The sequence below is a fragment of the Biomphalaria glabrata genome, chromosome 17 (assembly GCF_947242115.1).
Source record: "Biomphalaria glabrata chromosome 17, xgBioGlab47.1, whole genome shotgun sequence".
NCBI classification, from domain to species: domain Eukaryota; kingdom Metazoa; phylum Mollusca; class Gastropoda; family Planorbidae; genus Biomphalaria; species Biomphalaria glabrata.
This window is the reverse complement of record NC_074727.1, coordinates 15,970,345-15,987,675: the sequence shown is the minus strand read 5'-3', so window position 1 is coordinate 15,987,675 and position 17,331 is coordinate 15,970,345. Positions and strand designations below refer to the sequence as shown.

General features: G+C 31.9%; 1 protein-coding gene across 1 annotated transcript in view; it reads right to left on the bottom strand.

The window, feature by feature from the left end:
- LOC106069055 (TPR and ankyrin repeat-containing protein 1-like) overlaps window positions 1–17,331 on the bottom strand; it is a 71,059-nt gene that overhangs the window by 51,218 nt on the left and 2,510 nt on the right. The window contains exons 3-18 of the mRNA XM_056016083.1: window positions 16,162–16,436; window positions 14,992–15,145; window positions 14,495–14,743; window positions 11,589–11,717; window positions 10,931–11,061; window positions 10,143–10,275; window positions 9,355–9,599; window positions 8,850–9,000; window positions 7,512–7,652; window positions 6,752–6,961; window positions 6,000–6,278; window positions 4,132–4,194; window positions 3,886–4,050; window positions 3,321–3,460; window positions 2,365–2,521; window positions 709–922 (exon numbers count right to left, since the gene is read on the bottom strand). Coding sequence (XP_055872058.1) covers window positions 709–922; window positions 2,365–2,521; window positions 3,321–3,460; window positions 3,886–4,050; window positions 4,132–4,194; window positions 6,000–6,278; window positions 6,752–6,961; window positions 7,512–7,652; window positions 8,850–9,000; window positions 9,355–9,599; window positions 10,143–10,275; window positions 10,931–11,061; window positions 11,589–11,717; window positions 14,495–14,743; window positions 14,992–15,145; window positions 16,162–16,436 — 2,836 coding nt within the window. The remainder of the gene's footprint in view (window positions 1–708; window positions 923–2,364; window positions 2,522–3,320; window positions 3,461–3,885; window positions 4,051–4,131; window positions 4,195–5,999; window positions 6,279–6,751; window positions 6,962–7,511; window positions 7,653–8,849; window positions 9,001–9,354; window positions 9,600–10,142; window positions 10,276–10,930; window positions 11,062–11,588; window positions 11,718–14,494; window positions 14,744–14,991; window positions 15,146–16,161; window positions 16,437–17,331) is intronic.

Genomic DNA, 17,331 nt, shown 5'->3' with positions numbered 1-17,331 from the left:
TGCAACTTTTTGGGTTAGGTGTTTGATTTTAAGATACATTTTATGGACTCTTTCTGTCTTAGTTTCTTTTTTTTTTTAATACCCTATTATTAAGCTCAAGTAAACTTGATCAAGATACAATATCCCATACTTGTTTTTATTTTGTAATTGTGCTTGCAAAGTACCATAATGACAAGTTATTTTAAAGAGGTTCTTACTAATCCAAGTGATTACACTCAAGAATAAATAAAAAATTAAAATACTTCTACCATTACTAATTTTTTAAAAATAAATCAATCATTGGCCCTAAATTTGTAAAAAACGCAGTTTAAGATGCAATATCTCTTGAATACAGAATATTCATACAGCTATGTACTAGAAGCAAAGCATTGGGAAGAATCAGTTAAGTTGTTTTTTCACAATGTATGAAAACAACACTCTAACTAAACAAAAGTATTTTTTAGAGAAAAATGACTTTGGTTTAGTTTCTCATTTTATACTTATCAGTTTTTTTTTCACCTTTATAAAAAGAGATCTAAGATGAAAAAGGTAATTAAAAACTACATTTAATTAAATCTATTTATCTTCTTGAACAAATTACTTATGTGTTATGTAATTTTAGACAATCTTCAAAGGTGGAAGACTTAATAGTGGTACTTAAATTATATTAACTTCATATTCCAAAGATTATTTTATAATCCTGGTAAGTATAACTAAATAATTACTTACTTATAATGCTGTTTCAATTTTTTTTCATCACAAAGATGCGCCAAATTAATATCTGTAGGGTCAAAGCGTTCATTTCTGAATTGGGAATTACAGGCCAGACTCTCAGAGAACTCAGCTTTCAGCCAATCTTTCTTTTTCAAATACTCATAGGCTAACTTGGCCCAAGCTGAATTAGATATTGGTACATTCTGGAAACTATTGCTTGGATCCATTTCTGGCAAAAAAAATACATCAGTGAGGTAGGTCAAGCAAGCTTTAAGATAAATATATAGTTCCTGTAATAATTCTAACATTACTATTAGATGTATCCAGCCAAGTTCAGTTTCTTTAAAGAACACAATATCTATGACAACAAACATTAAACAATGAATGAACAAGATTTAGACCAAGCATAACACAGCAAAACAAGTAATGAATACTAACAAAAAATAGTCTTCTAACTTGATCTCTGACTTTATGCTATGGTGTGGGATAAATCATCTCAAATAATTGTGCTTGTGTTAAAGGAAACACTCATACCAATCCAGCTAGTGATGCAGATAGATATTGTTTGTTTGTAAATTAATAACATAAATTGTGGACTTCAGATACATGACAGGCTTCTTCATCATAATTAAGCCCTTCATTGTCTCAGTACAAAGCTTTGTAATAAACTTAAGCCAGGTTAGTCTTTTTTTTTTCTTTTGAAAATAATTTTATGTAATACAATGTGGAGTTCTGGAGTAACATTTAAGTTTAGTAGTTCTGACCAAGATTGACTCATATACTTACATTCTTTAACAGCTGTCATAGAGGATTTTTCATACCTAAGGTAATCACAGTAATCTGCTCTTTTTTACATTTGATTTTTAAGATCCAGTTACATTCTTTCAGAAATATAATGCAGTAAGAGACAAAAAAAATGAAAGCAATATGGATCAATGAGAGAGCCAGTATAATGGAACTTATGAAAAATGTAGTAAAAAAAAAGACTTTGTCAAGGACACTTAATTGTAAGATCTCTTGATATTTGTGCTTTCAATAGAAGAGCTCAGAAATTTGATTCTGAAGTACTAAAAAGTGCACAAAATAATTATATGCAGTTTTAAAATACAAATCAATAATTCTGTATTTTGTATTTTGAAAACTGGATAAAAGACACCATTTTGGCAAGTTCAGGCCTATAAATGAGACCAACTATAGGGTTTGACTGTTGAGAAAAGAGGATGGTTGTCTGGTCATAATGGTATGCACACTAGACTGTTATTTTGATGGTCTTGATAGTCCAGAAACAAGTAAAACAAACATAAAACCAAGAACAAATTTAGAATTAGACTATCAGAACTGTCATCCAAAGGTTACAGAGCATTATGTAGAATTTTCTTTCTAGATGAGGCACATAAGTCAGGTAGGTGGAAAATGTACCATGAGAATAGGGCCAGCAAAAAAAGTTTATTTAAAAGGACCCAAGCGATAACATCCTACACCTGAATGAAAAAATATTAGTTCTGAAGGCAATCTATGTGTTTCAGATTGTAAAAACTTACTCAATTCATAAGCACAGACCACTAAATCAGATAAGATAGCCAGCTGTTTAAGATTGTAAAAACTTAATTCATAAGCACAGTCCACTAAATCAGATAAGATAGCCAGCTGTTTAAGATTGTAAAAACTTACTTAATTCATAAGCACAGTCCACTAAATCAGATAAAATAGCCAGCCTGTTCTTTTCACCGTCAGATGGTTTCCACATTTTGTAAGCATTTGTAAATGCTTTCACTGCGCTCTTCGGGTTACCCTTTTCCTTGAAAGCTCTACCAACTCTCTGATGGCCCTAATAATAAAAAAAAAAAAAAGCTATAAAAAAAATATTTTTTTACCCAACAGCTCCTATTTCCCGTTAAGAAAAACCCTTCTCAAGCAAAGAACGATAACTCCGCATTTAAAAAATCCTAAAAAATATTTATTTTAAAATTTAATCAAATTTAAGATCTAATACATATAAACAAACAAACAACTTTAAAAAATAAAACGATATGTCTAGTTTAAAAAAATATATAATTTAAATACCATTAGAATATAAAAAAGCTTCAAAAAATACCCATTTTCCTAAGTGGGGGCTTATACACTGGGGCTATGGGCCTGTTCGTTTGAAAAATTATTTAAACAATAAATATCTTTCCGATTGTTATAAAAATAGAATTGGTAATCTCCAAAATGATTTGTAATCACGCTTGCAACAAGACTAAAAGAAATCTTCTCTTTAAAAAGTTTAAATCAAGTATATTGAATAGGGGGTTTTAGAACGTTCTACAACGGTTTAGGACAAAAACGGGAAAACGTTTCTAACTGCAGAAGGAGCTAATGGGTTAAATAATAAAAATTTAAAAAAATGATTAAAATTTAATCAAATGAACATTGCAATTTACTACATTGGGTCTTTTTTTCTAGATCACTTAAAACTAGTTAAAATGCTTTACGATCAACACAATTTTCAAATCAGGTTCAAGTTATTGTTAAACATTTAATCTGGGTATCTACAGCTAGTTAAACAGGCTGTTGGCACTTTTGGAAATGTGTTAGATTAGTTAAATACATTATGCAAACTGTAAAGAATTTCAAAATTTTACTACCTTGTACCAATTACCGTCATAATCTACATTCTTCTTAGCATCCTCAAGAAACTGTATTTTGTCACCCATCTTGTACCAACATTCAGCTCTGTTGCCATAGAGTATGGCCAGATTGTGGCCATCTTCTAAGTTTATTAGCACTTGGGATTTAGAGAAAAAAAAAAGATGATTTATCAAAGAAAAAAATAAAACTGAGTCAGCATATACAACAATTATATCTGACTGGGATTATGGCTTTAAAAGAATAAGCATAGTCAGTTCTAGCATAATAGTGTGAGAAAAAAAGATTTACATTGAAGTAGCCTGACAATGATCTCCACCCTAGACATAACACACTAAAACAAAAACAACACAAAAAAGTAATAGATATACTAAACCAAACAATAAAAAAGCCAGGAAATTACAAACAAATGTAATAGTGATCAATGGTAATTCCATCTTCTGTATCAGTAGGTGTGCTGTTATTAAATACATGTCTACAGTGTGAAGATTTAGTATTAGTTAATGATATTTAAACTCTATATGTTAAACAAACCAAATACAAAAAAAAAAGTTTATTTCATACTTAAATTTGGTACTTTTTTCTGTAATTCATTTTCTAAAGATATGATTGCTTCAGTATACAACAGCTTGGCTTTTTCATAATTATTTTTGGCATAAGCATCAGTGCCTTCTTGTTTGAGAGCCTTCCAATCTTTTTCACCACTGCTGATGTTTGGCTCTGGGGAAGCTATAAAAAAAAAGTAAATGATTCATGCTGACAATAAAACAACTTTTTTTTTCTCCAGAATTTGTGCCAATAAAAACTTACCTCTTTTGCTTTCTACTTTGACTTCTTGAGTTTTTCTTGTACTGTTCCTAGTACTGCTTGGTTCTAGAGGAGATGAACAAACCATTGGCTTATTTTTAGTTCAGTGATTTTTAATACCATTGATTTACATCATAGACATTTGGAAGGTTAATGTAATTTTTTTAAAGTTCCAGCAAAATTAATGCCATTTAAAATCTGCTTCTATAGCAAACAATCAATGGTTTTGTTTTGGTGATTGTTGGTGCACTAAGACTCAACTTCACTCTTTGATTCCTGAATTATAGTCTGACTGAATTATTCATTAAGATATAAATAAATAAATAAATAAATATACGTGGTTCCCAGTCATTTAATAAATAAATATACATGGTTCCCAGTCATTTAATCCCCTGGTCATTTCATTTCCCGTTCTTTTCATCTTCTGGTCATTTTATCTAATAAAAAGTAATTGTAGAAATCATGAAATAAGCAATATTTAATATATTCATTTCTATTTACATGACAAAAAGTGTAATACATTAGATAAGAATAAATTAAATGCCATTAAAAACTATAAAAAAAAATTGAACATGTATAAATATAGAGGTAATGTAAAAAAGTGTTTTTTCTGCTCATCTACATCAATAAGATAGATAAGTTATTCATTGTAAGTACAGAAGACTATCCATCGATTCAAATTGCTGAACAGTGTTTGTAATTTTCTTTCAATATATATATTGCTTATTAAGTATCAAAATAATATAAAAGAAATGGATCCTATTTCCAAAGTATAGAAATCAGATTTTTTTAAATCTATACATTAAATAAGACTAAAACTAAGACTTCTTTATTGATTCTTTTAGGAAAATGTATTAAACATTACAAGTAGAATGATTGTTTTTTAATGTTGATATCAGTATATAGAATTTAAAGAAAAACAAAATGAAAGAAATTATATATAGACCAAATACTTATTCCAGGTCATATTGAAAACAACAAAATTAATGGAAAAAAGATTTTTTGAAAATTTACTTGTACATTCATCAAAAAGAATGCACAAATATTAATAATTGGCTTTAAAATGAGTTCTGCTTACAAACTAAGCTTTTGTAATGAATGAATTCATTGGACACAGTGATGATTTGTATCAGCATTAGACGCAATGTGTACTTCCAAACTATATCCCAATCGACCACAAACATTAGAATATATCAGACCAATAGCACAATTTAACACTATTACTTTATAAAATCTAAGATCCACAAAAGGTCACAGGCATTCATGCCGTCTGCTTACTTTCTGGTTTCCTTCTCTAATGCAATAAAACTTTTGCACCAAATTAATCCATTTAATCCAAATGTTTATAATAAGAGTTTGCATTGCAGTCTGTTATGAAAATTCTATGCTGTATCGTTGTCGTTCTTATGTTTACATGTGCTTGTAACTCGTTCGTAAGTTGACATTCAATTAGTCAATACTAGTCTCCAAAATGACATTTGTTCATTTTACTATCTTCATTTTACTTTGTTACTTGACTTTAATATGATATTTGATTTATCATGTTATATTTAAATAAGCTATTTTATCTATCATGTTTTATTTGTTACAGCATGTCATGCTATTTTACATAGTTGGTTTACTTGAATCTCTATAATTGTTCTGTGTTTACTTATACTAGTAAGCGCAATTTGAACTGGGGGTGAATGTTATGAAAATTCTATGCTGTATCGGTTGTCATTCTTATGTTTACATGTGCTTGTAACTCGTCCATAAGAATGTGTTCAAAAAATGTGTGTTGTGTAGTCATTAAGTGTATTAAAGCCATACTAAGTGGACATGGTTTTCGACTCTGTTATCATTATGTTCATAACACAGTCATAAAAACTCACCTGTTGCTTGTTTTGCATAGTTCCGAATGAATGTCTGCAAATTAGATCCTTTCAGAGCATACTCTTGAGCAGGCTGCCCCACTTTGTCAGCAGCCTCTTTAGGCACACCATTTGTTAACAAAATTTCAGCAATCTTCATATAAATCATGTTGTTTTCTTTCCTCTTCTCCTGCTCTAGGCACAGAGTGTGTAATGGAGTACGGTTATCCTTATCTTTAGCTGCTTGTATTTCTTTGGTGCTGCCTTTCTCTAAGATCCACTCTAGCACATCAGTATTTCCTGAAAACAAGTAACAAGGTTTTTGACTTTAATGATTGAGAAATAAAACTACAAAAACAACATTTTCAAAATGTCTGGTTATTTAGACTAATCCGAGCTTAGGGGAAAATTAGGCTTATTACAGTAAAGTTCCCCTTTCAGACTTTGCGATCTTAAGGGCAGGTGATGTTACTATCATCTATTTCTTTAGCCAACAATTAACAAGCAGTGTGTCATATGATCAGCACAATGACCAACCCCTTTTACTTTCCCAAATAAAGTCAGGTACCCATTAGGGTTGGGTGGACTCAGGGGCACCAAAAAAATCGAGAAATTCAAAATCCCAGTCTTCATTGAGATTCAAACACAGGACCCCTGTTTCGGAAGCCAAAAGCTTAACAGCTCAATCACTGCGACCTCTGCTTATTACAAGCTATCCCAAAATGATACAACACATGTTCCAGAGGCTAAAAATAGGAATCATATACACTTACTTGCACTGATGCAGAACCTGACCAAACTGTGGTAGTGAGTCTCTTCTGGTAGTGAAAGCTTGTCTGGTGCTGCCCCTTGTTTTAAAAGCTTTAGTAGCAAAGCAGACATTCTGTCTGTGTCAGCAGCAGACTCAAAAAATGTTGGCAGAAAAGTAGACAGCACAGCACTGCTGACATCACAATTGCCCATGATGCCTTGCTTGGCAGAGTCTGTGACAAGGAAGATTGTAAATTATTAATTTATTATTGCACAAAGCATTACTGTAGTAGGATACTCAGGATATGTTTTTTGTCATCAAATATATATGGGTACATTCTTTTGTATGTCATAAACACATAAAAGCCTCTTTCTGAACAGTTTGCTTAGTGTGGGTTCATATAAAATATACTGGAAAAAAATACTCCACACTAAATGATTCCAGCCAGCAAGGAATAAAGGCACATAAAAGTAAAAGTGTAGAGGATAGACATCATAGATAATTTATTCACTCAGTCACAGCCAGTAGGGTGCTCTTTGTTTAATTGACTGAGGAATTTCTGAACTGAAACTCAACAGAAGATAAACAACTGAATTTTTTTACACTTGCGGAGAATTCTCTTTGCACAGCTAACTTCTAAATTAATCATCACAGGCTACATTACTTATTATGGGATTTTGATTAAGAACTAGAGACTAAAAAACAAATACAAGCCCAATGAAGCTTCAAAAATCCTATCACATAAGAGAAAAATATTTTCTTGCCACTAAGCATTTACTTACCAGGACTTTCAAAAGGAGGTCCTAACATCAATAGACTGAGCAGTTCCCATTTCTTATTCTGCGTAATGTATTCTAGGATTTTCAGCCATGAATCTGACAACAACGTCTTCCAACGCAGCACAAGTCTGGCCCTTGCTTTAGCTAACATTGTAAAAAATAGAAAAACGATCTTAAGTACTTAATATTTAGTGGGATGCATGGCTAAGAGGCATAATGCACTATTTAATATGAAGGCTCAAGTACAAATTCAGATCTGAGCTGAAATGTGTTTGCTAAGTCAGAAATCTTCTACCACATACCCTATACCCTCATACCCCCCCCCCCCCCCCCCCCATATCCACAAAAATTGCACCATAGGTCACTTAGTATAGGGCACTAAGTATGCTATAGCATGAAAAACACAAAATACAAAGCCAATGCTTAAAACTCAACCCTGGTGCAAGACATCAAAAGTGAAGTAAAGGCAGCAGATAAATGGTAACCAAAGTCTATCAACAGGTAAAGTTTAAAAGAGTGAGAAATACACTTGTGTTGATTGTTTTTTTGTTTTTTTTCACTTTTGAAATTTTGTTCTCTTCATTCTTCATTAGCATTTAAAATGAAATTCAGGAAATATTATTATTATTATAGCTTTTATATAGCACTACTTTCATGTTTATAGCATGCCCATAGCACTTTTGGTCCAAGCTCTTTTGTGGACCAGTGGGGGGGGGGGGGGGGGGGGGGGCGCGATATCTAGGAGCTGGTTTTCCGTGCCGCCTGTAGGCACTCAGTAGACACAACTCTGCCCGAGTCGGGTGTCGAACCTCAAGCCCCCTTCTAGGCAGCCAAGCCAAGCAAAGCGCACTTGGCCTCTTATCCACGTTTCCCACTCTAATAGTAAATTGCATTTATTACATAATAATAATAATAATAATAATAATAATAATCTTTATTATCCGTAAGGAAATTTGTCTTACAATTTGTGCATTACACCAAACAAAAAACATTATAACTATAAGAAACCAAAGTGTACATTCACACCAGACTCACTCATAATTTCAATGTGACAAAGTTTATACCAGATTGTTCTTATTTAATGATTTGATTGCCAGGGGAACAAAAGAGTGTTTGTGTCTGTTTGTCTTTGCTATTGGTGTCTTGTATCTCTTTTGTGATGGTAAAATCACAAAATCCTGACACAAAGGGTGATCCTTTATTTTGAGGATCTTGTTAGCTTTTTTATAGATATTTGTCTCAAACAACTGCCCAAATGGGGTTTGTTTTTTGCCAATGATTTTGCCAGCAGCATTTAGGATTCTATTAAGTTTACATAAAAGAAGGTTTGAAACTTCTCACCAGGGATTGTGTCCAGTACTTTAATAGCCTCTTCTGCAAAGGAACACTTAAATGCTGTATCTGTAGCTTTTGTAAATCCTGTTATGTATGTTTCACAGGCTTTGACATTATCATTTAACTTTACCAGGGCCTGCCCTTTACGGAAGTAGCCCTGAAAAAAGAAAACAAGTGCTACTTCACTTAAAAGAGCTTGTTAAAGTATGATTTGGAATAGCTTGAGCTCAAGTCAACTTGCTGTGTTGCTGATTTCTTATGCGTTCATTTCAGATACCCTCTTTATATACAAAAATAAATCCCAGTATTTGCACATGATGCAACTTAAGCATATACTTCAATTTTATTTCTTTGTCTAATGCTTTTTATTTTAACTTAAGTGTATACTTCAGTTTTGCTTCTTTATATGTTTCTCTTTCACTTAAAACACTGTCCAAAACTATCAAATTCACTAAAGACTTTACTTTGAACAATTCCAAAATTATTGTGAGTTAAAAAAAAAATTAATCACCTTAAAGAAAGAAGAATTGCTTTCTAAACATTTTTCAGCAGCCTCTAAAGCATTAGTAAAGTCATTGATGGCCAAATATGCTGCTGCCACATTGCTATACAGTACTGACAGAGAGTCCTGATTGTAAACCCTGGCTATGAGGATAGCAAAATTATAAAACTGTATAGCCTCCACACATCTGTTCTCCTTCCAGGCCTTGTTTCCTTCATCATGTAACAGTTTAAGTCTTCTCAATCTCCCATCCCCTGAAATAACAATTAAAGCTTTTCATTCAACAGGAAATAAAAAAGTTGCCATTACCACAAAATTTAGTTCTATTTATTTTGAAAGGTTTTAGAAACATGATTTAAACAAAGAAGAAATCCGTTAGGACTAAAATAGAAGGAAAGCTGCAAAATGCCTATCTACCAGTAACGCCAAATCGATATCTCTCTGACTTATTTATAAACAATCCTCAAACATTACTGTCAATGTTATTAGTTTATGTCCAGTATACTAAAATTTTGGTTCTGGATTATGGTCATAATCAATGTAACCCTAATAGCAATATCTACCTTCCAGTTAATATGTGTTTTTCTAAAAAGAGCAGTTCATGTAATATCTTTAAAAAACAGAAAAAAGAAAGACCTTAATTTATTATGTTTTTGTTGCACTATTTAATAAATGGTAGAGACACAGGGTTGCAAATGGACCAAAAGGTACAAAAAGAGCTAACACTCAATATTTAAAGTGCTATGCTCTGCACCCTTCAATACAACATGAGAATGGCTGGAATAAGATTTACTTACGGCAAACAGCTTCTGCCTGTTCTAAGAAAAAGTAACAATTATCTTGCTTGGTAACATAATGTAATGGTATCTTCCCATGTCTATCTGGCAGGAAAGTTAAGCAGCCTTTTTTACCCAACTCGTGAAATAGGACCTGAAATTAAAAGAAAAATCTGAACAGTAAAAAAAAATAAATGCTGAAAAAGAAATCTGAATTAAATCTAGCTGACTAAAATATGAGCAAAATAAATAAATAAACTAAGTGAAGTTTTCAATTGATGGCCGACTGGTCATGTGGTATGTGATTTTGGACTGTGGTCTCAAAAAGTCCCTGGTTCAAAACCAGCCCACAGCTAACCTTGCAATCATGTGGAAGGTTTGCGTTAAGGTGTAATAATCTTCAATTCTAAAGGCGCATTAGAAATGTAAAATAAAACTAACAATGGAGGCTAAAAGGTTGACATGGCAGGTTAAGTATAATTGATGTTTCTATGGTCAAGGAAAAATACTTTTTTACTTATCTTACCATCAAAAATATATTATTTCAAAGTATTGATATTTCAATTTTATAATAAGAGTCTGAGAGAAGAGTTTTTATGTAATTGAAATAGGTTTTGAAAATATGAACACAAAAAAAAAAAATAAATAAACATTTCTAGTTAATGAGTTTCACTCAAAGTATTTTCTACATTTTTAATTCTTAATAAGTAGTTAATTTTTTTTTTTTTTTAAAGTGCCAGGTATTCAATATGAAAGATTTGTAATGGAAATTTCTAAAAAAAAAAATATGATAATAATTTAGGACTTACTATCGCCTGATTGGTTGAACGCTTTGGACTCTTCACATAAACGTGCATTGCAGTATTTCCATCACTGTCTGTGGCATCATACTCTGCTGAGGTTATTCTGTCCCAGGCCAATGATAGCAAACTGGCCCATTCTAATTAGTTTTTTTTAAATAAATTAATTAATATTTTCGCTTAAATATTCGTTGTATAAAAAGATATACATGTAAATATTTTGAAAAAAGTAAAATACAAATTACACTACCAGGTTCATTTTTACATTGAAATAAATATATTTTTAAAAATACTTTTTGTAACAATACTATAAAATTTCAGAAGGAATTTAGAAGTGTGTGTGTGCCAATAATATAACTTTCTACAAGGGTTTAGTGAAAGTGTTAGTTATTATTTATTTATTTATTCACGAATGACATCTGATTCAATTTGGGAGTGTCCATATTTAGAAAAAAGAAGAGTTTACTTTTTCCAGTACACTATTTGTGTCACTATGTTGGAAGACTATATTTGTACATTAACTTACTTTTTTTTTTTCATTGCCATTAAGTAAGATAATTATTAAGTCAGTCAGAGAGTGAGACAAAGCTTTGGTTTTATATTAGATTAGATTATTTGCACATTTAAAGAAGATAGAACAAATTCAAACATAGGTTGCAATACTTACCACCTGCAATGCAAAGTTCAGTTAAAGCAACAATTAAAGGTTTTGAAAAAGCCTCAGCAATGGTCCTAATATTAGCTCCCCTGATAATGGCAAACTCTGCTAATTTGAGGTGCCAAGATTTAGTTCCCCCTGAAATATTGAAAGCAGATAATATAGTCAAAAGGATGACTTAATTACATTTCAATGAACGAGTTTAAATTATTTAAAATATGCAAAAATGATTTAACAGCAATATATTGTGGGAAGCAAGGCTGTCTTAATACCAATACCATAGATAATTACAAGGACTGATAAGAATATGTATTCTCTAATGCTGAAATGTGTTTTTTTACACACTATTTTATACTTCTCAATTCATAGTCAATATGTGTATTTTTTTAGTTCTATATTAATACTTATAGAAACTATGTCTAATTACAACCTTTTATTTATTTATTTAACCTTTATATATAAATAACTCAATAGCTATTAAATATATCTTTTCTTCAGTCACAAATAATTTTAATTTGTCAATTATATATGTATGTAAATGCTTATAAAAGACAGCGCGCAGAAGACAAAAAGAAAACTTAAACAGACCCCAGGTGGACAATGCATTAGATGTTACAAATAGGCAGGTCTCAACTGGGTTAGCATAGTCATGAAAAACATGGCATTCATCCTTTAATGTTTGGAATCAAAGACATTGCCAGTATTATTATTATTATAAAATATTTGATAAATGAGCAATTAAGTGGTCTCAAAGCTGAAAATGTATACAAAATTTTTACTCTCCAAACTTTTTTTTATATCTCAGGATCCTGGGCATATATTGAATGTCAAGCTGATGGTGTCCTTTTGTCAAATTATAGTGATTCTAGGTCAAGTGATGTGGGTCAGTGATGAATAGATAAAAGGACACAATTGAAACTAAAACGTGAATAAACTTGATATGTAGAATGAAGAAGCTCAATCAATTCTTTGAATTTTCTACACAACTCTGTTAAACTGATCAATTAATCCACACTTACATTAATTTAAAAAAGAAAAAAAAAATTGCACATATACAACTAACTCTCTGAACTTTTTTAACCCCCTTTTATGTACACCTATTCTATTAATTTCTGGAAGATGTTCAAACAACATAGAATGATAAATACACAAATCAGTATTCCCAGAGCTATTTTAAGCTTTACTAAAATAATTTAGTGAGTTCACAGAACAATTTCTGTTGTTATTTGTAATAAGTGTCATGCCTGTCCTCTTGGTAATGATGCTTAGCTTTACTGAACAACTGAATTGAACTCTTTTCCTATGCACAGTGTAAGAAAAACAAGGTTACAAAGACAGTTTGTGTGAAACACAAACTCAAAATCAGCCCCCGGAGTGGTCCACCCAGGCAGATAAAAAGGAATGTTTCAATATTTTCAGAAAGAACATCAGAATGAAATTCTTTTAAAGACAAATGACGGAGAAAAATGGAGAAAAAAGGTCCAGCAAACCAAAGGATAGGTGAAAGTGAATGTGAAGTTAGATGTGAACCCGACCTAACTGATGTCTTATAATGAATATCTAAGTGATCTAATTGTTTTGTAAAGGGTCAATCTCTTATTGATGTTCAAATCCTCAAGAAAAAAATATATCCATAAAAAAAAAATGAAAAAAAAATTCCTTTAGTTCAGTATTCTATAGTCATAGAATACCACTGCAGTTCACGGCCATAATATGAAAAACTACTTATTAATTGTTGTTTTAAATTTTATGTCCAACTTATATGCATACTAAATAGATTTTTTGTCTTTCAAAAAAAAGAAAACATTTTTTGTGTGTAAATGTAGCAGTTAGTATGACAGAACTTACTTAACTTAGCAACACAAATGTAAAAAAAAATAATATTTTTTTTGACATAAAATCTGAAACCATTTGCATAAATGTGTTAAAACCCTAACCCTAATCCCTACTAAAGAGCCTTCCGTGTTTGTTATATTAATAGTGAATAGTTGTAAAAGTGGTGTATTTTTATGAAAAAACTGCTTTCATAAGTGATTTAAAAAATTAGATTTTTCGCTTTCAGAAAAGAAAAAAAGTAGCTGTTGCATCAGAACTTTGAATGTACTAAAATATTATGATGTCGGATTTTCACTATCTTTTCTAGTTTACGAGATCTAAATGGGACTGACGGAGGGACAGACATTCCACACAAAAGTAATAGCGTCTTTTACCTTTTCGGGAATGAACTGGTAAGATAACATATCAAATTTAGTACACTGCTAATGTGGCTGTCGGATAATATTTATGCAAAGTAAAAAGGTCCCAACTAAGATGGACATAACACTAGGGCCTGATAGCTGACTGCCCAAAGATTTTTACAGAAAATTATGCAATGGATGAGCAACATAAAAAGTATAACAATACTGAAATAGTTCAAGATTAATTCTCTTAGCATGAAGTGAAGAAGTTTCTGACAAACAAGCATTGATAAGCTCATTCAAGAATAAATCACTAAAGTTAAATGGATCATATAACTCAAGAATGAGCCTCATCTATGGTAATAGAAATCCTGTTTAATGACTGTAAATATTATTGTTATCTTGACGCAACTGAAATAAATAGAAAAAAAACTATTTTTTTTAGAAACCTTTTTTATTCAGTAATAAAAGATTTATGTGAATCTCTGACAAGCTAGAAAAATTTAAAACTATAAATTATTGTACCATTTATCAATCTATACAGTAATGAAACAGCATGTAATAGATTAGTATTTTTCCAAGTTGAATTTGGTAAGGAATTAATTTGCTAATTTGATTTAAGTTTACAATAGTGCAGAAGTGAAGAAAGGAGTACAAATAACTGAAAGGTTTGATGCAACCAACTGTTGGATAAACCTTCAACACAGAATTAATGCAAAAATTAGATACATATGTTACCTTCTTTTGCAGCAAGAGCTTTAAGGATCTGCCCAACATTCATAAATGACAGATCAAGCTTGGGGACAGCTGCCATCCTATGAATAAATGTTTCTGGAACTTGTGGGTCACCGGAGGTACCAATGGTCAGTATTCCAATGGCTTTGTACTCAGCATGATCACAGAGCATTTTTAAAATTTTGTTCCAGACAGACGGGGATTCTGTGGTGTATATATTTTCTGTTTCACACAAACCACAATCCTCTAAGCCTGTAAGAACACAAACAATTTTGACATAATTCTATTTAGATCTATGTACTACTGATTCAGACTTTAGCTCTACTTTGAAAATTTTATTTCTCTATCCTTCTAAAAACGTAAAAGCTAATGTGAATCCTGAGTGAATCCTTTCTATATTTAATCTAAAAAATATGTTTATATTTGATCTATATGCACAATTTACATACACACTGGTAAGAGAGAGGCAGAATTTAATAGAACTGTGGTAAATTAATTACTTTTGAAATATGTCACAAGTATAGCCACTTCTGTAATGAAATTTTTAAAATCATCATCATTAGGTAGACCAAAAGCCAAATACTTGAGTAAGAAGAAAGCAGCCTCTGCATATTTCTTCAGTCCTCGTGAAGCTCGAGACGCACGCCAGTAGCCCTAAAAATATTATACTGCATTATAAATCAACAAATAAAAATCAAAGAGGTCATTAATTAGATAATCAACTATCCATCAAGACAAAAAAATAATACTTGGTGCTTATATAGCATGGTACAGATCTACAACAGCTTGGGGTTAGGACATGGAGACGAAAGGCCCAGGAGAGATCTGAATGGAAGGATGTGTTGAAGCAGGCCGGAGCCCTCTATGGGCTGTAACGCCACTGGGATGGATGGATATATAGTATGGTTACAAAAGAGGGTTTGAAAGTCTGTGCTGGCTTTGTCATGTTAACCGGATGGAGGACAATCGCATCCCAAATGTCATTCTTTATGGACAACTTGCGTCTGGCTCATGAAAAACTGGTCCCCCACACCTCCATTAAGTGGATGTAATCAAGCAAGATCTCAAAGCAGTGAATATTGAAACTGACCATTGGGAAGACTTAGCCCTAGACCGCACTACGTGGAGAGAGATGGTGACCAAGAAAGCCATGGACAGTGAAAAAACATGGGCCTCAACTCTGGAAGACAAGGGTTCCAAAAGAAAAATGGCTGACTCCTCTACCACAAAAGTGAAAGCCACCTTAACTTGTGATACATGTGGACAAAATCTCTCCAAAATAAGACTTTACAGTCACATGAAAAATTGTTCTACAAGATGAAACATAGTCATTACGACTGAAGGAGGCCAACAACATCAAGACCCAAAAAAATATTATATGGTTACAACAGTCTACTAAACAGCTATTATACTAGGTGGAAGACAAAAGAAAGATAACAAGAGATGATGAATGATATTAAGGATTGGATTGGTCCATCCTACTAGATGCTATTTCCCTAAAAGAATACAGTCGAAGAAAGGGGAGTATTATAAAAAAAAAAGTCATGTGTTAGTTAGTTAAAGAACAGCTAAAGCTGGGTAAAAAAAATTAAATATTCTTATCTCTAACACATAATAATCTTCATTTGCTAATACAGAATATTAAACCATGTTAACCAAACAATTATTACCTTGGAGTAAGTTCCATCCAGCTCAATACAATGAAGAGCATCTTCTAAAGCTTCTACATATTTTTTTTGCTTTTCTTTGACGAACGAGATGTTGCTCCAAAGCAAAGCTTCATCGTGAGGGGGAAGGACTAATTTATTAGTTTTGTGGAATAGATTTTCCTGTACAGTTATAGCAAATTTGTAGCAGTGTTCGGCAAATTCAAAACTTTGTGTCTTTATGTGATCTTCTGCATTCTTTTTCAAAGCTTGGATCAAGATAAAACAAAGGCTAGAATCTATAAAATAAAAAAAGGGGGATAAGCAATTTTAAACAAAAGTATGTGACTTGCAAATAAAAACCTAAACATAATAAAAAAGTAAAGTTCCCCTTTCAGACTTGTGGTCTATAGGGAAGATAATGTAAAGGTCAACTGTTTCTGTGTACCTAAATCTAAGAGATTTTATCATTTCTGAAGAGTTAGACCATAAATTACATTCTTTTTGGTCCCAAGAAGTCAGCACTTTTAAATAAGAAGTCAAAGACCCACAGCCTTTTTATTTTGCTATCTACTCTGCATTTTGTGATAATGTACAATATGCATTGATTATTGGGAGTCAATTTCATTTTAAGCCTTAATGATTTTTATGGGACCAACTCCAGCCCAGCTATTTCTTGCATATTTGTGTAACCAGTTTACCATGAAGAAAGCAAGTAGTAATTATTTGTTTTAGTTTTTTTGTTACTCTTGACATTTTTCTGGGTGGAAAGACATGCTCCAATTTGATTCCCATATGTGTAATTCATCTAATTCTCTTTGTAAAATTTCTGTATCTTGTGTTGTTTATATTGTTCTATCATGCAATCGTCTTTTGTGTCTTTTGGTAAATCATTTATGTAGATTAGAAATAGTAGTGAACCTAATACTGTTCCTTGAGGTACACTTGAGTTAAGTATTACTGGTTTTGATTTAGAGCCATTTATTATTAGTTTGTACTCTCAGTATCAGTAATCCTGAATCTATTGATGTAATGAACCAGCAATACCAAAATACTAAAAATTTTTTAAGCAAGGCAAGCTTCTTCTTATTCTTCCTCGTTCCCGTTAATATGTTGGAGCACTCAGATGACTAGACCAATACATGAATGAAATGTGCAGCGGTTTTCAAACCCCTTCCTATGGTGGTGAATTTA